This window comes from Monodon monoceros, unplaced genomic scaffold, assembly GCF_005190385.1.
Source record: "Monodon monoceros isolate NGI ecotype Baffin Bay Population unplaced genomic scaffold, NGI_Narwhal_1 Super_Scaffold_8, whole genome shotgun sequence".
NCBI lineage: Eukaryota > Metazoa > Chordata > Mammalia > Artiodactyla > Monodontidae > Monodon > Monodon monoceros.
The window spans coordinates 57,401,670-57,423,050 of NW_021703785.1; the positions used below are offsets into that span (position 1 = coordinate 57,401,670).

The 21,381-nt window shown below is 40.1% G+C and overlaps 1 protein-coding gene across 11 annotated transcripts in view; it reads right to left on the reverse strand.

The window, feature by feature from the left end:
* RCBTB1 (RCC1 and BTB domain containing protein 1) overlaps positions 1–21,381 on the reverse strand; it is a 67,661-nt gene that overhangs the window by 3,792 nt on the left and 42,488 nt on the right. For 10 of the 11 annotated variants that reach the window (XM_029210278.1, XM_029210277.1, XM_029210285.1 and 7 more), the window contains 8 exons: positions 20,154–20,320; positions 17,365–17,523; positions 14,325–14,432; positions 13,677–13,819; positions 12,465–12,655; positions 8,748–8,874; positions 6,455–6,606; positions 5,546–5,676 (listed from right to left, as the gene is read on the reverse strand). In XM_029210278.1, the coding sequence (XP_029066111.1) occupies positions 5,546–5,676; positions 6,455–6,606; positions 8,748–8,874; positions 12,465–12,655; positions 13,677–13,819; positions 14,325–14,432; positions 17,365–17,523; positions 20,154–20,320 (1,178 nt within the window). The other variant, XM_029210288.1, reaches the window with a different exon arrangement.

Sequence of the window (21,381 nt, forward strand, 5' to 3'; positions counted from 1 at the left end):
GAATGTACACAAAGATGAAGTCTAAGAGCTCAGTTTCTGTAATGTGGCCAACAATACTGAAGGTCAGTACTCAGAGTTCTGTCAAACTAGGATCTCAACAACTGTTAAACTGTAGGGTCTTGGCTTCGTGTTTCCCAGCCACCACTAAATGAGAATTTTAGGCAGGGTGGGAAAGGGCCGCGTCCGCATACAGAAACAGTCCTTTCAGACCCCTGCAAACAAATACTTCCTTATTCTAAGAGTCTCTCGTCCCTCCCCTCCAGGCATATAACTAGTAAGAGATAAACCACATTTAATGTCTCTCAGCCAGCTACTGTCAGAGTTTTATTCTCCAGATAATTGAAAATGCATTTAAAATGTTAGCACAATACCTGAATCCATGTTTTTTAATAAGAGATTCCCAGTGGGGTGAATGGACAGCTGAATGCTCGGGTGTATTACAATAAACTAAAATGTTAAACAACAGAAAACATTCTCTCTCTCACATTATTATTAAAGAAAAAGCACTACTCCTGGTATCATAACCCAATGGTTAATAAATAGCTCTAGGGACTAAATTATATCCCACGGAAAGATGAAAGTCATATTTTAATCTTGTTTATCAAAAATAGAAAACTAGTTTATCTACATATAACTTAGGAAGAAGGAGCCAGTCATAGCACAAAAAGTTCTTCAAACCATGTAATGTATCAGATAAGGATCTTTAAATATTAAGTTTTAATTATATAATTTCAAATTCAAAGGAGAAAGAGAGGGCACTAAATTCTGACACTGCAAAACCTTACCACTTCTATATCTGTTTATTTGGAATTAAAGACCTTGGTAGTATAATGAAAAAGAGAGTTTATTCAGTTTACTAACTGTATAGATTACCTTGAGTATAAACTTTAAGAACTTTTTTATATGGTACAGGTATACAAATGGTGCTAATTACAAATCAGTTCATATACCTATGAAAATAGTTTTATCAAACTGCCTTCCCTTCCCCTCCAATTAGTTTGGAAACATTTCTCAGTACAGTTGATACTTGAAAAACACAGGGGTTAATCCAAGTACAATTAATAGTTGGCTCTCCACAATCGCAGGTTCAACCAACCGTGGATCATGTAGTACTGTAGTGTTTACTATTGAAAAATACCACATGTAAGTGGATCTGTGCAATTCAAACCTGTGTGGATCAAGGGTCAACTGTATTCAACAAATGTTTAACAGTTTCAAGAACACTGAAAATAATCTAAATCTGGGTTGTTTAAATAACTAATTACACCTTGGATAAGGCAGAACTTGGGAAAAGGAAGCATTGAACACACTTGAAGAGAGAAACTGGAATTTGCACGTTCATTTGCCTGAACCAGAGAGTGGCACAGCCAAGCACATTCACTTCGCAACCTGAGCCAGTGTGCTATTGATGTTGACGTGTGGATTAGATAAACAACCTTCTGATAATTCTTAAATACTATAAAAACCTACATGATCTGTTCACCTCACGCTGCAAACGATCAGATCTTCAATTACCTAGAAGAAAATGCAACTCTTACCCAACTAATAAGTCAACTATAACAGGACTGCTGGGCTTAAAAAAAAAAAATTTCTAAGAAGGATGAGAAGGACCACTTGACCAGTAGATAGATGGTCAAGGCCATAGAATAAGAAAGTGGGGAAGGGTGTAAAATCAAGGAGTCTAATGTGGTATTCTTGGTGTTTTAGAAACCAAAGTCCATGTTTATGACATTCTGTGGTGAAATTATTGTAAGTGGTTCTGGGGCAAATCAGATATCAGATTTGTTATAATTAATAAGGAAGATCAAAATAAAATATTGCTATTCTAAATTTACAAATTTGCTCCAAATCTTTAAGCATTTAAATTAAATTATTCCAATCACCATACACACTCTGAAAATAAGCTGTTTTTCCTTTCCACAGATTTTCTTTAGAAACAAAACACAGAGAACTGATGGTCTTAATATCCACATTTTAAAAATGCTAATGCAGCCTTCAACGGAGTTCTTATCCAGCCTTAAAATCTAAAATACATGAGAGTGCTAAGACTTCCTGTGGAAGGACACTTGGCCAGGGTGAGACCTCTGTGTCACAGGCCACCCTTGAGACACATTTCAGATGGCAGATACCGAGAACCACACCTAACTGTCCAAACGTGTTGTTAAAATAATTAGATAACCATACCCAAACACTATAGTCTCGAATTCACTTGATAGTATAGTTGACCCTTGAACAATGCAGGTTTGAATTGCGCGGGTCCAGTTACCCAGGATATTTTTCAATAGTACATACTACAGCACTACAGGATCTAAGTTTGGTTGAATCCACAGATGCGGACGAACCAGGGATATGGAGGGCGGACTGTAAATTATACGCGATTAATCCCTGCATCGTTAAAGGGTCAACTGCATATCAAGTACAAAATATTCCAAATCAAAGTAGGTTTTGATTTTGTTTTTTAGAATGTATTTAAGTGTCTCAATGTACTGGAAAAAAATTTTAAAGGTGCCTTCTCTCACTACCCAAAAAGTATTTTACAGTCTACTGATCACAAAAAACTTTTAATTTAACCCCTTGAAAAAAGAAATAAATGCTGACCATCTGGCTTTAGCACGATGCTTTCCAATACTCATATCCCAAATCAATTTTGTAATTAGATTCCTGGCTCATATTTATTGCTTCCCACCAAAAGCAAAATTTTAAGACATAGCTGCTCAGAAAGTAGGATTTTCTGGAAAGTTCTCTATTCTGGTTAAACAAAAAAATTCCCCAACTGTTTCTTCTAATGTTCAAATAGACACAGAAAACAAAAATCTCCTGAAAAGAAACAGTATAAATAGAAGCATTTCAAAATATTTATTAAAAAAAAGAAGTTTATAATGTGATCAGAACTATCACGAGACAATGTTTTATATGCATTTTCTCCCTTGATGTCGATACTTATTCAGGTTTGTACTAGAGGAATATTTAAGTGCTCCTTCTCCAAGTCCTTCTTTACTTTATAAAGACATGCAGAAAGTTTGACAATGCATTCATAATGCAAGGGTTCCACAACAATTAGCTTATTTTTTAAAATCTCCACAACTACTGAGTCAATACATTTTCGCTCCTTTTATGTATGTCCATTTGCTTCAAAATTCTCTTGTTAAAAGGAGGCATGGGGCTTCCCTGGTGGCGCAGTGGTTGAGAGTCTGCCTGCGGATGCAGGGGACGCGGGTTCGTGCCCCAGTCTGGGAAGATCCCACATGCCGCGGAGCGGCTGGGCCCATGAGCCACGGCCGCTGAGCCTGTGTGTCCGGAGCCTGTGCTCCACAACGGGAGAGGCCACAACAGTGAGAGGCCCGCGTACCACAAAAAAAAAAAAAAAAAAAAAATAGGAGGCATGGAGGAACCACAGTAATTTTTACAGCAAAGAGAAGAAACATGAGAGGCAGGTAGTCTCCATCCTCCCAGCATTTCAACCAACAGAGTGAAGGGAAAGTCAAGTACGGTCCCCAAGTTCAATGTCTGAAAACAACGGATTTTGCAGCTAATTTCCAATCTGTCTTAGGAGCAGTTTCCCATCAACTAATAGATATAGTAAGTGGGTTTTATTTTTATATTCTAGAGACTTCATTTATTTACTTTCTACATTCTACAGTATTAAGGAAATAAAACGTAAAGCTACATTAGTCGATTACATAACTCCCAACACAATCAAAACCATACAACCTAGAAAGAAGGCTTTTTGCCTTCTATTTTCTAATTTTTCTACAGTGAATGTATAATATTTGCGGGGTTGTGAGTTGTTGTTTGTTTGTTTTTACATTTTTTTAAAAAAAGAACTTCATGGTGAGGTGTTTCAAATATTACACATTCATTCGTTCATTTAACTCAACATACATTTCTGAGTGCCAACTATATGCCCGCACTGTGACAGACTCTGTGGAAGCACATGTGTTTGTGGTCTCAAACAAGGGACAGCTTTTAATGTATCTATACTTGATATCAGAAAAGTGAAAACTAGTGAAGGAAATGATCAACCGGCCTGGGTAGAAGTGGAATAAGGCATTTTCTATAAACTTTCTTGGGTAGATTTTAGCTGAAAGTGTGAAAGAAATTTCCAGCAACTCGAGCCGAGATATCTGCCTCTGCCCAGGTGGTTCTGACTGGTTTTGGTCAGCAAGATGCTAATCCCAAGAATATGGAACTCATCAGCACTGAGGAGGAGTATGGTGAGACACAGAGGATTCTAAAGTCAATCACCAAATGGACAGAAAAGCCATGGACCAATTTAAAATTACATCATTGGGCAGAAATAAAATCTAAAGAAATAGCATTTCTAATAAAGATGTTCACGATAACAAAGAAAGGGTAGGAAAAAAACTGTATTTCCATTTCCCATTAGAAATGATTGACTTTGATCATCATTCCATCTGTTGAAAAGGTCAGAGAGAAAATCAGCTATATCTGACCTTACCAAATATTTATAATCATAACATAATCTGAAATAAAGGTAGGATACATTTTGAAAATGCAAGACATAATGGTCCATTTCGATCCCCAAATGTGACAAAGATAAAGTCTATCCACCACATCTCCAAGGCCACAGCTGCAGATCTTTGCAGGTGTCTGGTAAATTCCCTGATACCAGGTAATCTGCCTCATCATATGATGACAAAATACCTATAAGAAAGACTAATTGTTCCATTTAGGGTGCACACCTTAGCTAGACATCTGTAACTCCAAAACTCTTGCTCTTTGACTTTTATTCTTCATGAATATGTAAAACCAACCATACCAGCCTTTAGTTCACTAATTATCCTTCATGTATCCTTCACGTGGTACAATCTTCATTCAGTTCAACAAACATTTATCATGTGCCAGGCACAAGGCACACAGATGAATAAGATACAGTTCCTGCTCAGAGGGAGCTTACAATCTGATGATATCGTGGCTCTTAACTTAAAGAAAATGTACATAAATGTCCGAAACACAAGACTCCCAAAAGCTCATTCATTCAGAGACTCTCTAGAGATCCATCAATCAATCCAATATAAAAAGCAAACAAACAAAAAGGAGTCCAGAGCAAGCTCTTCACCCATGAGTAACTGTGAGTGATAATTAGACGATGATAGAATTTTCAGAGCATACACAGCTATAAATCACAGGGCAGCCTTGGTTTACGACAGGGGAGAGCTGGGGAGACAGCAAAGTGGATCTTGAGAAAAATATATTAAGCTGACCTGGAGAAATACTTGAAACTAAAATATGCTGTTTGTTAGTCCCATTAGATATGGCACTTTATATTCCAACCTGCAGTATAGCTGCTGGGACTTCAGTTAGCTTCCTATCTTAGGTAAAAATATAAGTAGAGAAACAACCGTTTTTGAAACTATGAACAGAGAATAAAGCAAGCCAGATTTCATTTTTTAGGGGTCAGTTCAATGATTCCCTACATAGAAGTGAAGTTGCTCATCACGCTTCTTGTCTCACACAAGAAAGGAGAAACGTGCTCACGGGGTGTTAAGGGCGGTTTGTGTTTCTGCTTATTATTTCATGTTACCTCTGCATCGTATCTGACCGCGGCAGAGAACAACGAAAAGGCATTCTCCACAGTGATTCCTCGCTTGATAATGTGCTGGCAAAGCTTCTTCAGTCTGTTTTCACAGTACGATGTCGCCAAATCCAAAAGACCTAAAAGTAAAATGTGGAAAGCTTAACTGAGGTTACAATCATTTCCAATCATTTATAAATATATATATTTCACTTTGGTGACGAGTTCTGTAGCTAAATCAGCAGAAGCTTCTTAGGGAATAACACTGAATTTTATTAAATAAATTCTCTTTTTCAGTCCATCCCTTCCCCACCTCCCAAACATACCTCTCCTATACTCACTTTATACAATTTCTTCTGTAGTACAAAGGAAGCGGAAAAAATTGAATCTCCCCCCTCATTTTGTTTCCAAAATGATATGCTAAATCCATTAGCAACTTATACTTCAGTATTAAAAAAGTAAAATAAGACCACAGTCTTATAGTGTCCATAATTATTAACCATATCGATACAATACTATCTTTAAAACAATTTTTATTGAAGTACAGTTGCTTTACAATGTTCTGTTAATTTCTGCTGTATGGCAAAGTGACTCGGTTATACACAGGTATACAACCTTTTTTATATTCTTTTCCATTATGGTTTATCCCAGGATATTGAATATAGCTCCCTGTGCTATACAGTAGGACCTTGTTGTTTATCCATCCTATATATAATAGTTTGCATCTACTAATCCCAAACTCTGAGTCCATCCCTCTCCCAAATACAGTACTATTTTTTAAAGGCATTTACTTCAAATCTTTCTTAAAAACCATGTAAAAACCAATAAACCTGAAACTTTCTACATTTCAATACTGTAAGAATACAGGGAGTTATATTTTTGACCCTGTGCCCTGGCCAGTCCCTATGTGGCTGGTACCTATGGCATCTTCAGGCGGCAGATCCACTGTATCTGTGTAGAGGTACTGGAGAAAGGCACGGTACACTGGGTAGGAAAACTGGTCTATTTCTATCACCTCCTTCATGTCCTCATTCCAATAAGACTGGAACATGGATCGAAAGTGCTCACACCTAAAACGGAACAGCAAAAGTTACCTAATTAAGTTGATGAAATCAGGGATAAACAAATATTATAGGTACGCTTAACTACTAATATTTGAGTAGTATTGGGTTGGCCAAAAAGTTTGTTCGGGTTTTTCCGTAAGATGTTACAGAAAAACCCAAATGAACTTTTTGGCCAACCCGATACATTCATTCCATGTACAAGAACCCAAACAGGCAAGGGCTTTTACATTCCGCAGGCAAGGGCTTTTACATTCACCTTTTACGTCCACTCACTTTCATTTTCTATACTGCCTATTAAATAGTAAGAATTATACATGGAGCCTGGAAGTACCTACCACTTCAACAGTACCACTGTTTGCATCTGATAGACCCCAGTCAGATCAAGTCTTTCTGCTTGCATGTTGTTTTTAAAAAATGTTGTAGAGAAGGGCATTTTAAACAATGAAATTAAAAGAAATTCAGAAATGAGTGTTCAAACTTTTGATATATGTTCATGTCATTCAAATGATTCATTTTTTGTGTGTCATGTAATCAGCATATTCTTAAAACTTTTTTAAATGTTAACTGAATTACATTTAAGAGGATTTTTTTCCCATTACCTTACATGACAATTTTCCTTCTTTTCTGACTCATCTTCAAAACAGCCACCACCCCTAATTTGTTCCTTTGCTCTGACCTGCTACCCTCCCTCTCCTCCCAAGCCGGTTACCAATTTATTTATAAAACACATTCACTATAATAGTCACATATTTCAAGAAAACCTAAATAGGTCTTTTTGTATTGTATTTCATACACAAATCCACCTATATGAGGAACTGATTTCTTTCTATTTGTTTATTTATAATTTTGGCTGCATTGGGTCTTCACTGCTGCACGTGGGCTTTGTCTAGTTGCAGTGAGCGGGGGCTACTCTTCGTTGAGGTGCGCTGGCTTCTCATTGTGGTGGCTTCTCGTTTCAGAGCTCGGGCTCAGCAGCTGTGGCTCACAAGCTCTAGAGCACAGGCTCAGTAGTTGTAGCGCATGGGCTTAGTTGCTCCGCAGCATGTGGGATCTTCCCAGACCAGGTATCGAACCCGTGTCCCCTGCATTAGCAGGCGGATTCTTAACTACTGCGTCACTAGGGAAGTCCCTATGAGGAACTGATTTCTGAATATTCAATTTTCTTCAAGTATAACATATTTTATAATTTTTTAAAAATCACCTTTTCAAATCCTTTTAAAATGAGTTACACTATAAACACAAAAATACTTTCAATATCCATTCAGAATACTAAAAGAATGGCTCCACTTACAAAGGAACTTACCTCATCTGGGAAGTAAAAAGGTGCAGTTGTCTAAGCAAGAACTAATAGATGAAATCGGTCAGAAAACTATACAGGAAAGGAACAGACTGGATGGCACCAGCTTCACAGATAGAAACATTTCCCGTTCACCTTTTCAGTTAATACTTTGGTGCAGATACTTACTTACTCCCTTAAAGTAGTGAATGACATAGCTTTTCGGTTCCTTAAAACTTGTTATTTTGTAAATAAATATTTAACTACATTTTCAAAAAAGACTTGTAAGTGGCTAGTTAAACTCTCAATGGTCTGATTTTATGTGCCTCTTTCTCTGTAATGGTAGCCTCAGTGAGCAATGGTCCAGGTACTAATAAATACAAAGTTCCCTCACATTTATACAAAAAGCTTCTGCCATTTACTATATTTAAAAACATTTCTTTAGTTGGGAATTAGATGTCTCTCAGGGCTAGGAAGTCCAGTATTCCTAAGAGTTTTCTGCTTATGGAAAATGAATCTTTAATTAAGAGTAAAAAAAGATATATAGGCTTTTCACTGATAATCTTTTATATTTTCTTAAACCTTATATACAAATTTTTTGATCAAAATAAGTATTCACGATCTCCTTCATTTGAAAAACAATACAGAAAAATACTACACTACACTTTTTCTAAAAGGCACATGAGTGCACACACACACAAACACACACACATAACACGCAAAACTCTTCATAATAAATGGATTGAGTTGTGCCATTTCTTTCTACTACCAAGATTATTTCTTATTAGTCCCCATTTTGTGGAATAACAAAGAAATGGAGATTGTAGAAGAAAGTAAGGTTATTGATGACTCTAAACTCATGCGAAAATACCTGATTTTCAAAACAGCTTTATGGACATGGATATATTTCCCATCGATACGAAACTTCAGATCGGCAGTTTCCGGACTGTCAAATTCTTTCTTCAGTGACTCCGCAACTGTTAAAAAGTCTTCATGCTCTGAAGGAAACGAGCACATTAATACAGGAAGCTCAGGAAACATGTTCAAGTTTTGAAAGACTTCAGAAAGATAATGATTAGCATGATGGATAATTCCATTAGATTTTTTTCAGAAGAGTTCAGACCTTACTCAACAAATCAATTTCACAGTATTAAATTAAAATCAATGTCACAGAAATTAAATTGAATTTCACAGGCTAATGGGGAAACAAAAAATCAGGGACCCTCATTGGCACTGAATGAAGGTACTATAGACGCAGGAGACAGTTTCTGTCGTCCCCTGAGAGGAGAAGGTGATTCCCAGTAGCTGCTGTTACCTAAGTGTCCTAAGTGTGTAAACTTCAGGAAAAAATACATATTTGGAAAGGCCAAATACCAGTCTGACATGCTAAGTTAGACATTAAAAACGTGTATTTTTTTAAAAAAAGAGAAAGTTATAGATCATCATGATTAGGTAACTACTTCTCTCAAAAACTGAGTGGTGCTCTTCTAAGGCTAAGAATTTATCAATTTTCCTTGACAGAAACTCTAAGGACACCTTTGCTCTGCTTCAAGGAGTTGGTAAATTTGACTCAAGGAGTCCTAAGAAACAAACTCACCACTTAGGCTAAGAGTGTGTTCTTTCACAGGGTGACCCTTTTCCCTCGATATCTGGAATCTAAACGTCCTTCTTAACACTAAAACTTAATGCAGTACAAGCAATAATCTCTACACACTATCTAAAAGCAGAGCAAATTTACTTAGTAGGAATGTATACTTAGAACAGCTTTACAAAACCATGATCACACTGCCTGACAGGAAGGTGTAAGTACATGTAATTCTTATATTTAAGTAGAACTGTGCTATCATGAAGAAAAGTAAAGGCACTTGTACAAACTCATGCAACACTTTCCTGTGCTTTCCATGTGTGAATAAAGGGAAGGAGGTAGAAGAAGGCTAACGGGGAAATTTTTAAAGTCCAGAGACCCACCGCTGGCACTGAATGAAGGTACCATCGATGTGGGAGACAGATTTCCACGTCCCCCGAGGTGAGGAGGTGATTCTCAGCAGCTGACGTTACCAGGGCACATCTTAGAGGAGGGACAACTGCTAAAAACTAGGCTGAAGCTTAACAAAGGAGCTTTCCATGAGCTTTATTATCAGAATCTCCCAAGGAAATACCATTTGCCTAAGCCCTATTCCCTTAATGTACATCCTCCCCCTACCCTGCTAATGCAGAGCTCTCTTGGCTGTGGAGGAGAGGTGGACAAGCTCTCAAAAACCAGGCTTTCCCTGACCCTGTAACCTGAATCCCCAGTGAATGAAAGAAAGGAAATAACTAAGATGGGCAGAGTCCAAGAGTCTAGATTGCTACCAACCTCCCCACAGAAAAAACAGCTTCTTATCAGTGCCTAACTCCTGCATCTAGTCCTAAGAGTTGGACCATCTTGGTTTCTGGCAACAAGTATAGTACCTCCCTTCAGAGAAGAAATGTTCTTCATAGGTGTGAATTCATCCTCTGACTTTCTTCCCGACACACAGCTGAGATCAGAAACTGAGAGGTAACAAACACTTCTGACTTTTGGCGGGTGCAAGAGAAAGAAGTCACCTGGGAGATATATTCAGGGACCATACTTTTTCCAAACTTAATAACAGAAAATATTAGGATGTTTGGTCTGAAAGGAATGTCTTTTCAGGATTAGGATTTTAAAATGCAAGAACCTGAGGGAAGCCTTTTTTTTTTTTTTTTTTTTTACTTTTTTTTTCGATACGCGGGCCTCTCACTGTTGTGGCCTCTCCTGTTCCGGAGCACAGGCTCCGGACGCGCAGGCTCAGTGGCCATGGCTCACGAGCCCAGCCGCTCCGTGGCATGTGGGATCTTCCCGGACCAGGGCACGAACCCATGTCCCCTGCATCGGCAGGCGGACTCCCAACCACTGCGCCACCAGGGATAAGGAAAGCCTTTTATAAACAGGTCCAGGTTAAGCAGTATATGGGACTCTGAGATGTGTACAGGGTCTATACATAGGTGTGATTACGGCCAAAGAGTCCCATTCTATGAACTAAATTTTCTTTGCTCACAATATTCACTGCAAAAAAAAATACTGTATTATAAAGAACCTGAAAAAGTTCCATTTGTTTCACTTTAAGTTGAGCAGCAGTTTCACTTTTCCTAAACATACTCTTGCCCCCATGACCATATAGACTGGTCACCTGATGACAGGACAGCTCCAGCTACATGACACACCTGAGCATGACATGTTATTACAAGACCTTCAATATCAATTGCTGAGCAACCCAAACCCCATGTTGTCAACAGCTATATTAATTTTCAAGCACAGGGTATCATGACACTTATTTCCTCTGCATCACAAACAAAAGAATGATTTAGAAGAAATACATTAGCAAAAAGGTAGAAATAAACAAGAAATAAAAGAAAAAGAGATTAAAATCATCATGTTAATGGCTACACAGCTTGATTACATTTTAACATTTTCAATCAACAATGGACCCTTGAAGAAGACAATATTCAGAAAAGGGACAGATTATATAACCAAACATCAACCTGAATCCACTATCCATTTTTTTTTTTTTTTTAAGGCCGGGCCGTGCGGCATGTGGGATCTTAGTTCCCTGACCAAGGATCAAACCTGGGTCCCCTGCAGTGGAAGCTCAGAGTCTTAACCACTGGACAACCAGGGGAAGTCTCCCACTATCCCTTATAATACCTCTGTTTTGATCCCCTCCTCCCCAAAAAAGTATTTGAGATTCATTGAAAGAAAAATAGGGAAGGAAATTGGAATTAACAACTCCACAAAGTTAACAAAACCACAAGTTTTTCATTTTTTTTTTAAGTTCATTTTTGGTTCATGTTATATGAGATTATGTAATAAATTTAATATAACAAAAGCACTTAAGAACAGGTTCCTCAAACAAATAATTTGTACATGAACGTTCATAACAGCACTATTCACAGTAGCCAAAAGGTGGAAACCATCCAAATGTCCATCAACAAATAAATGGATAAACAAAATGTGGTCTACGTATACAACAGAATACCACTCAGCCATAAAAAGAAAAGAAGTACTGATACATACTACAACCTGGATGGGTCTCAAAAGCACTGAGTAAAAGCCAGACATAAAAGGTTGTACATTGTATGATTCCACTTACATGAAACATCCAGAACAGGTAAATCCATAGAAACAAAAAGCAAATTGGTAGTTGCCAGTGGTTGGGGGAAAGAAAGAATGGGTGTTCTTTTAGGGTGATGAAAGTGTTTTAGAACTTGATATAAATGATGGTTGCACAACATGGTGAAGGTACTAAATGCCCCTGAATCATACACTTTAAAAATGGTTAATTTTAGGTACGTGAATTTCACTTCAATTAAACTGAAAACACTGAAGGGGAGAAAATAATAAATCCATATAATATTCCATAACGTTTTAATAAATTGTATTATGCAAATCTAATTTGGGGAAAGGTATTAAAGCTAACGGAGGATAAAACATCTTGAACCTAAAAAAGCCCACGGCCAGCAAATGAGCAGGAACACCCGTCAGCTGATGATACCCTTCGCTGGGGGGAGCAGCCCTGAGCTTCCTTACCTATAGACAGGAGGCGCCAGGTGACGGCGGGCGTGGCGAAGCAGGCGAACACGTCATCGGTGGAGGAGAAGTGGGTGAGGTGAGGCAGGGTCACCGACTGGCCCCGGCACTGGCCCCACATGTACACGTGCCCTCCCTGCGTCTTGGCTGCAGACGTGTGGGCAGAGTGGCAGGCTGCAATCTCTATTACCCTGGGAAGTTTTCAGAAAAATGCACATCACTTCTTTTTCACAAAAGCCTAAGCGTGCCACACAAGGTAAATAAAAAGTTCGCGCTCAGAACACCTCAAAAAGCCCAAGATCCAGGGACTTTAGCTACCACGTCATACTGACAAAAGCAAAAGACTAGAGCAAGAGTACTGTGTGTCTCCCTTCCTGGCTGCCCCACTTCTCATGTTAACCTCATTCTGAGTTAGGATGAATAATGCATACTGTTGAAGAAAACCTGGATAAAGGGAATAGAAACCAAAGTAAATGAGGGAAGTGGACCCTGGAAAAAAATGTCCTGACAGTTCTGGAGGCTTAGACAGTAGCAAAAAAAATACTGTATTCAATATACCATTTCCTTACAAATACAACTTTATCTCTCACCCCCTACCAGTGTTCAGAACACTCATTAGGCTGATAGGCACTGGTCCGGGGGTCATGGACTCTGAATGTCCCAATCCAAATGGACATCAAGCCAAACTTACTACATTCTCCGTATGCTTCTTAGGCAGGGTCCCAGAATCAGAAGTCAACATTCTAACACTTAGTGGGTAAGACCTTACAATATGGCTGAACAAACATTAAGCATCTATTCTAGTAACACACATTAAATCAAATCAAAATTTAAACAGATAATGCCCTCTCAAGGGCAGATTTTGTTTAAAAGTTGTTTTAGTTGGCTCAAAAAGAAGAGTTTATACTATGCTTTAAATTTCAACATGGTGACAGACCTTACTTTTCTTCCCTACTAAATAGGCAACAAGAAGCTGCAGGGATTATACCCAGATGCATTAATGCCTGCCTACCAATCTCAGGTGGTTATCTGAGAAAGCTGTGTAAGGATCACGTCAACTTCACGTTCATTCTGACTGGTCCAACACTCCTTTGTTCAAAATGAGAATGTTAATAAACAGAAGAGCTACAAAGCCAAAGACCGCAGCTCCAGCACACACAGTCCCAAGTCCCAACGCACACACAATTCCAAGACATGGTACTGACAAGTTACCTTTCTTTCTCCACCATGATGTGTGCTGGGCTTAGCAGGTTATTTTTATTGCCAGTTCCCAGCTGCCCATATGTGTTAGCTCCCCAGGCATAGAGCAAGCCCTCATCAGTTAGTGCTAGAGTATGTGCATAGCCGCAGACAATCTGCAAGTAAATTTAAATGGTTACCATAAACAGGAGAACAGGAAGGGCAGGGAAAACATCTACTTAAAGATTAGGGCCAGCTTCTGCAGAATGCCAATTCATCATCAGGTGCGGGCTGACATTCTCTGGAACATTAAAAAAGCATTAGAAAAGCCTATGCCTGAGACTACTAGATATTTTTCCATTCTTTTTTTTTTTTTTTTTTTTTTTTTTACTTATCAAGACCAGTGTGCCAGCACCATGGTCTTGCTTCTCATCATGGGAATTTAGGAAAGATATAATATTAAATGTGGAAGATGAAGGCCCAGGGTACTCTTCAAAAAGACTTACTAAAGAGTACATCTCTGGGAATTCCCTGGCGGTCCAGTGGTTAGGACCCCACACTTCCACTGCAGGAGGCATGGGTTCGATCCCTGGTCGGGGAACTAAGAGCCTGCAACTATTCCGCCAAGTCAGAGCAGGGAAGATAGATGGGGACGAGCACCTAAGGGTCCACCATACGTACCTGGTTCACACAAACGCTGTGCAAAGCTGCCACTCTCACGGGGGTCAGCTGATTGCCGTTGTTTCCCAAGCCTAGCTGACCATTGCCGTTGTAGCCCCAGCCGTATACCTTAGACAGAGAGAGGGGGAGAACAGGCTTTTAAAACTGCTGGTAAGAGGGAAGAGCTAAAAATGTCATCCATCTAAACAAATCAGGTACTCTTTTCACTTCCAACACTCATATTCCACTAAATGTGATCCTACAACTGATCTCCAAACAGAAGATGCTTTAGGGGTAGGGATGACAGAATCTAGCAGACTCCATAGCTTACTAGTTGGATAGCCTTGGGCAAGTCATGAACTCTTGTTTTAGGCATGAGGAAGCTGAGGCTCATTAACAATTACTAAGTACCTACTGTATCTCAGGACCTTGTGAAAGGTACTAGGAATAAGCCTTTGGAAACAGTTTAACAGGAGAGACAGACACATGCAAATTTTTTGCAGCCAGGCAGCAAGTGCTGTAATAGAGAGATAATCAAGGCACTACAGGTAGAGAGGAGAAAGGATTTAGCCACAGAAGAAAGTTTAGGCAAGACTTTTCAGAAAGCAGAGGTCTGAGCAGGGCTGAAGGCACTTCAGGGGGAGGGCACAGAATGTGCTGGAGACAGCTGGGGTGGCGGCTGGGGAGAGAATAGAAAGAAAGGTAAGGGCCCAAAGGGCCAAAACACAAACCGAGGAAAGTGCAATGCATCTGTGCATCTCCCACTGAAATACTCCAAAACTGAGATCAATATGACAACGTTTGTATTCTGGAAAGATCACACTGGCGGCAACATGAAGGGTGACTGTGGCGTGTAAGACCAGAGGCAGGGAGACCTCGAAATATAACCTCATCTCCCATCAGCAAACAGGTGAGCTCTGATGAGGGTCCAACGAAGGCGGTGACAGCGGCACCACAAGAGGGACCAGGAAAGAGGTTAAAGAAGGAGACATAAGGGAATGTGGCGATCCCTTAGACGCCCTAAGCAAGAGGGGGTCATCAGCTGAAAGCAGCAGAGCTGGGCATAGGTTTGACAGCGAGTGTTAAAGGTTTAGAATGACCAGCATGGGACATGGGTAAAGTACTGGTCAGGAACAGACAAAAGGCCTGGCTCAAATCAGAAACACGAGATATGGGTGGCAACACGCCCCATGGCAACACAGGGCAAATGGGCATCGGCGAGGGCCTTTCCAGTCAGGGTGACAGAGGGAAAAAGGGGACGTGGAGTTTAGGGTACTAACAAGAGATGGTTACAAGCACTTTCAATGCCAGAAGTCTAATAGGTTTGAACTTTCTGGGGAGAAATTTGGCAATAGCTATCAAAAATTCTAATGACATACTCCCTGACCCAGAAATCCTATTTCTGGGAAATTATTCTATAGACATACTTGCAAGAGTGTGCAAAGATATACACACTCACAAACAGTAACAAAGAAAAGCAGTGCAACGAAGTTTATAAACAACAATTGAAAGGCCCATCAGGAGAGCTCTGGATGCGGGTCATGTGCACAAGGAAAACCAACACCCATACAAAGAAAACTAAGCAACTATTATAATGGAAGCAACTATCAATGGTCTGATAATAGATTCAGGTAAAACATACGTTGTTAAGCAGAAAAGCTGCAGACTGGCCGAAAAAAGCAGTAGGTATAACAATCCCATTGTTTAAAGAAGGTACTTATACTCAACCATACATAACTAACTATAGAGAAAAGTCCAAAAGGATATACATCAAACTATTAACAAAACTGAAGGAAAGGTATCCACTTTTTACTTTGTATGTTTCATTTGTTTTCCTTTGTTGAAATAATCACATAATAATAATTTTAAAATTAAATTAATTTTTTAAAATAAAGAAGTGGAAAATACTGGAATGGAGGATGTTAGATGACTATCCCAAGGAATTCGGAAGCCCTCTGGCGTGATATCAGGATTGATTCAAAAAGTGAGCTAGGGCTTCCCTGGTGGCGCAGTGGTTGGGAGTCCGCCTGCCGATGCAGGGGACATGGGTTCGTGCCCCGGTCCGGGAAGATCCCACTATGCCGCGGAGCGGCTGGGCCCGTGAGCCATGGCCGCTGGGCCTGCGCGTCCGGAGCCTGTGCCCCGCAGCGGGAGAGGCCACAGCAGTGAGAGGCCCGCGTACGGCAAAAAAAAGAAAAGTGATCTAACAAAGCCGAGCATTCAGTAAACTCTAAACCACCCTCGCACCCCAATGCAGGATGCCATACGTCTGTGTCCAAAGAAGCATCTTTGAATAATTTTTGTGCACTGAGACAGGCACAGGTGGTAACAAGTCCATTGACGTAGAAGCTTCAACCAGAATTATTTTATAGAAATAACGATCAGCTCAAAGGTGACTATGGTAGAAGGTCACTGAAAGGTGGGTTTTTAAAAGTAGCCAATAACAATCAGGACGAAAAATTCTCCTTTTGCAAGTTGCTTCTTCCTGTGGACAAACATTCCAGATGTAGGTAGGTACAGAGGCTTCACGCCCATTAGAGTTACTGCTTATAAACATCACCAGCTAACTTTAAAGAGTGCACATTGCCTCTTGCCTTCTGAGATGGCCCGCACACTCTGTCAGTGGAGTGTGTTTCTCCCAGGGCCGCTCACACTTTCTGAGATGGACCGCATTCTCGCTATGCAATGAGTATCTCTCTAAATAAACCTGCTTTCACTTAAAAAAAAAAAAAAAAAAAGAGTGCATAGTTCACTTTTTCATTGGAAGAAAGGTAGTATTAAATTCTTTTATCTACTACATTAAATCACAAACAAATACCTATAAGCATTGGGCTATCTGGATCTGGCAAAAACACATTAGAACCTTTACTTGCAGATAAATCTTGGAATTTAAAAATTCATAATGAGGAGCAAACATCCTGTGATTACAACCTCAATCAGTTAACTATCTACGGAGCTATCAAAACAAAGCACTCTTCCTTCCAGAATCTACCTGGAAAGAAAAGGACATTTCACTGAAGGAGGAGATAGGAGGAGAAAGCGGGATGCAGACATCGCTCACCTCACCATTGTCCAGAACAGCCATGGATGAGGTCTGACCGCAGGCAATGCCAACCACCCTCTTAATATGTAAACAGTTTGTAACTTTGCGAGGAGTTGGTTGATTTGCTGTAGATCCTGATCCCACCTGGCCACAGTTGTTATAGCCCCAAGCAAACACCTATACAACGGAAGGGGAAAAGAAAAAGAAAGAAGAGTAAGGGTGAAAATTCTACCTCTAACACACAATAACAATCATAAAATAAAAATAAACCCACTTAATGAGTACTTACAATGTGCTAAATGGTCCTAAGTGCTTTACATGCATTAACCCATCTAATCCTCATAGTAATCCTGTAAGATGACCCTGGGGTAGGTACTAGTATCATCCCCATTTTATACATGTAAAATAGAAACACAGAGAGGTTGAGTGACTTGCTTGAGACTCCACAGCTAGCAAGCAGAATTTACTACTAATCTGAATCCAGGCAGTCTAGCAGCGCTCTTAACCACTATGTTATACTTCCACTATAATTATGGCAGCTATATAGGATTTTTAATCCGGCATCAATAGGAAATGAGGTATATGCCACATAAGTATGCCACAGTGATATGAAAAAATCAGCCTAACTCTCTGGGCACAAATAGTCTTTTTTTTTCCATCGAAACTTTTGAAACCATACTATGCTTTTCCCTATCTCACTAATCACCAATAGGAGACATTATATAAATTTTCCTGATGACACAAGCCTAACATCATTGTAATTATCAATCATAGTTCCACGTCCTAACACACGCTCACAAGTACTAAGGAGATGCTGTCCCTACAGGAATGACATGGGGTTGTTAGGCTATTCTTGATGACATTTTCTGAGTTCTCATTTGCTGTCTGTCAGCTCCAAGCAGCTCCCCTCCTCAACTGCATCCTCTTTACTTTTGGCCTGTGATCGGCCGTAACCTGAAAACCAGATTTCTAAGGGAGAGAGACACAAATAGAGCTCTACGCTAAGTTAAAGAAGAAAAACAAAACTAAAAATCACTTTAAGTTAATTATTAACTGAGCCTATCAAATAAGAGTGTGATCAGAGAGAAGAATTACAGAGGAGGGGGGATGCTGGTAGCAGAGGAGATAACTTCCTCCGTCACTAGGAGAATTTGTAAGGACCCCTCTCACCCCCTTCACTTGCCTGTGGGAAGTGGTCCTCACACATCCTGAGTTCCGGCTTCCACAATTCTCTTTTCCTCTGTCAGCACTTTCTATCTAAGTTCACGTGTCTGAGGCTGCCCACGTGATGTCTTAAAACCCACGGCTGATGTCTTAAAAAGAATATGTGCTACAGGTTCATTTCATAGGCACAAAAGAAATAACCTGCCATACTTCCTGAAAGTGGATTCACAGGACTAGCTAGTGTAATAATGCAAATATTTATCCAAAGTAGCATATGCTTCAGGTTAAAATAAACCAGGAATCCAGGCTGCACAAATTAGCAAGTTCTAATTTCAACAATCATTCTTCTGCACTTCTTTTCAAATATCCCAAGTTCCCTTCCAATGCAGTTGCCTTTTATTTTAAAAATGGGGACGAGGCTTCCACTAACCAAGAAACAGACTAGGAACAGCAGGTTCTGCACATAAGGCCTGCTAGGCCTGGCTCCAGCACATCCCAGCCATGAAACCTTGATCTCCCTAAGGTGCTTTGGTTTGTTCACCCATAACCTACCCTACTTAGTAAAATCACGGTAACAGCACTGAAGGACTTTAAACAGGGAACGATATGATCTGATCCGCATGTCATAAATCACAGGGGGCAGAGAAGTAATACTGCACAGGCAGGCCAACTAAAAAGCTATAGAATAAAAGAGACCATGGCAACAGTCCAGGAGATGACAAGGCCTGACCTAAGGTGATGGAGATGGAGAGGAACAAGATGATACAAAAGACTGGAAGGTAGAACCAACAGGATGAGTAACATTTAAGATAAGCATGGAACTTGGGGGGTGAACAGGTTGTTCAGAACCTACTGGAATGTTGGTAAAGTTATTTTCTATGACATCATTACATTTACTGAAAAACAAAATAGACCTTAGGGGATGGGGGCCATTAAAAAAACAAAAGTATAGAACACTGTCATACACATCTGATTTGTAATCTTAGCAAAAAGCATGAGACTCAACTGCCTTAAGAATTAACTCTACTGTCTTCAAAAGAGTGGTCCTGATCACACAATATAAGTTGTATTAGAAAAAGGGTTCATTCCCATACTGTTCTTAGCGACGCACACGGGGCTGCTATGTTCACACCATATCCAAGTACAAATATGGTCATTTTTTTTGAAAAGCAAGGCACTTTCACAATAGCCAAAGGCAGAAATGACAGATAAATGGATAAACAAAATAGACAATTAAATATTTTTCAGCTTTAAAAAGGAATGAAATTCTGCCGCAGGCTGCCACATGGATGAACCTGGAGAATATTATGCTGAGTGAAATAAAGGCAGTCACAGTGGACAAATACTGTATGATTCCACTAATGTGAGGTACCTATAGTCAAATTCTTAGAGATAGAAAGTAGAATGGCGCTTGCCAGGGGCTGGGAGTAAGAGAAAGGAGAGAGAGTTAATGTTTAACTGGTACAGGGTTTCAGTTTTGCAAGACGAAAAGAATTCTGTGGATGCATGGTGGCGAGGGTAGCATAACAATGTGAATATACTTGTCACTAAACTGTACACTTAAAAATGGTTAAGTTGGTAAATTTTATGTTACATGTATTTTACCACAATTTAAAAATAAAGAATAAAGGCAGGGCACTTACCTCTCCATCAGCTGCCAGAGCCATTGAATGATGTGAGCCACAAGCTACTTCAACCACTTGCTTGATCAAGAGGTTGGTGCAGACTTGGATGGGAGCAATGCCTTGGTTGGTCGTCCCATTCCCAAGCTGGCTATATCCATTGTGGCCCCAGGCATAAACAACTCCATCTATACAGGGTGGCCGCACACAAAGAATCAGCTCAAAGAAGAAACAGTAACCCCTGTACTTTGCTCAACTCATCTTCCAAGCTTAATTTCTTTTTGTGACATTGTGATTTATAAGAAATACGTATCTGGTCACCCAGATTACAAAAATACACTTATCTTGTATATTTAGTCTTCACCCACAGTTCCTGTCTCACAGCTCCCAAAACCGGTGGAATATCCTAAGTGTTGAGAACGATAAGGGTATCTTTTGTCATGTGACTGAGGTGACTTTTGGAAGCACCTAAGGATGATGGGTCTTTTGCCAGAAGAGCCAACCACAAGATGAGAGGGTTGGAGGGGAGAGGGGCTGGAGGCGGAATTAACTGACAGTGACTTAGACAATCACGACTATGTAATGAAGCCTCCATAAAAACCAAGGAGGACAGCTAATTCTGGCCCCTGTTCAGAGAGCTGCCATGTCGGGGAACCAGAACACTTACATGCGCCACTGTGCCAGGCACCAGGCTCTACGAGGACAGAAGGTCCTTTCTTCGGGCTGTTAACTCATATCCTTTAATATCCTTTTATAATAATCAGTAATCTAGTGAGTAAATGGATTTTCTGGAGTGCCGGGAGCCATTCTAGCAGATTAATCAACCCAAGGAAGGAATTCCCTGTCGGTCCAGTGGTTAGGGCTCTGTGCTTCCACTGCTGAGGGCCCAGGTTCGATCCCTGGTTGGGGAACTAAGATCCCACGTGCCACATGGCGGGGCCCAAAACAAAGGAAAACCCAAGGAGAGGGTCACGGGAACCTCTGATTTGCAGCAGGTTAATCAGAAGCACAGGTAACAACGTGGTCTTGTGACCAACATCTGAAGTGGAGGGTGGTCTTGTGGGACTGAGCCCTTTACCAATGGAATGTGATTCTATCTCCAGATAGGTAGTATCAGAATTGTGTTGGATTCCTGGACACCGTGCTGGTACCCGAGAATTACTTCTTGTTGGGGGATGCGCGCGCGCGCACACACGCACGCGCACACACACACACACACACACACACACACACACACACACACACACAC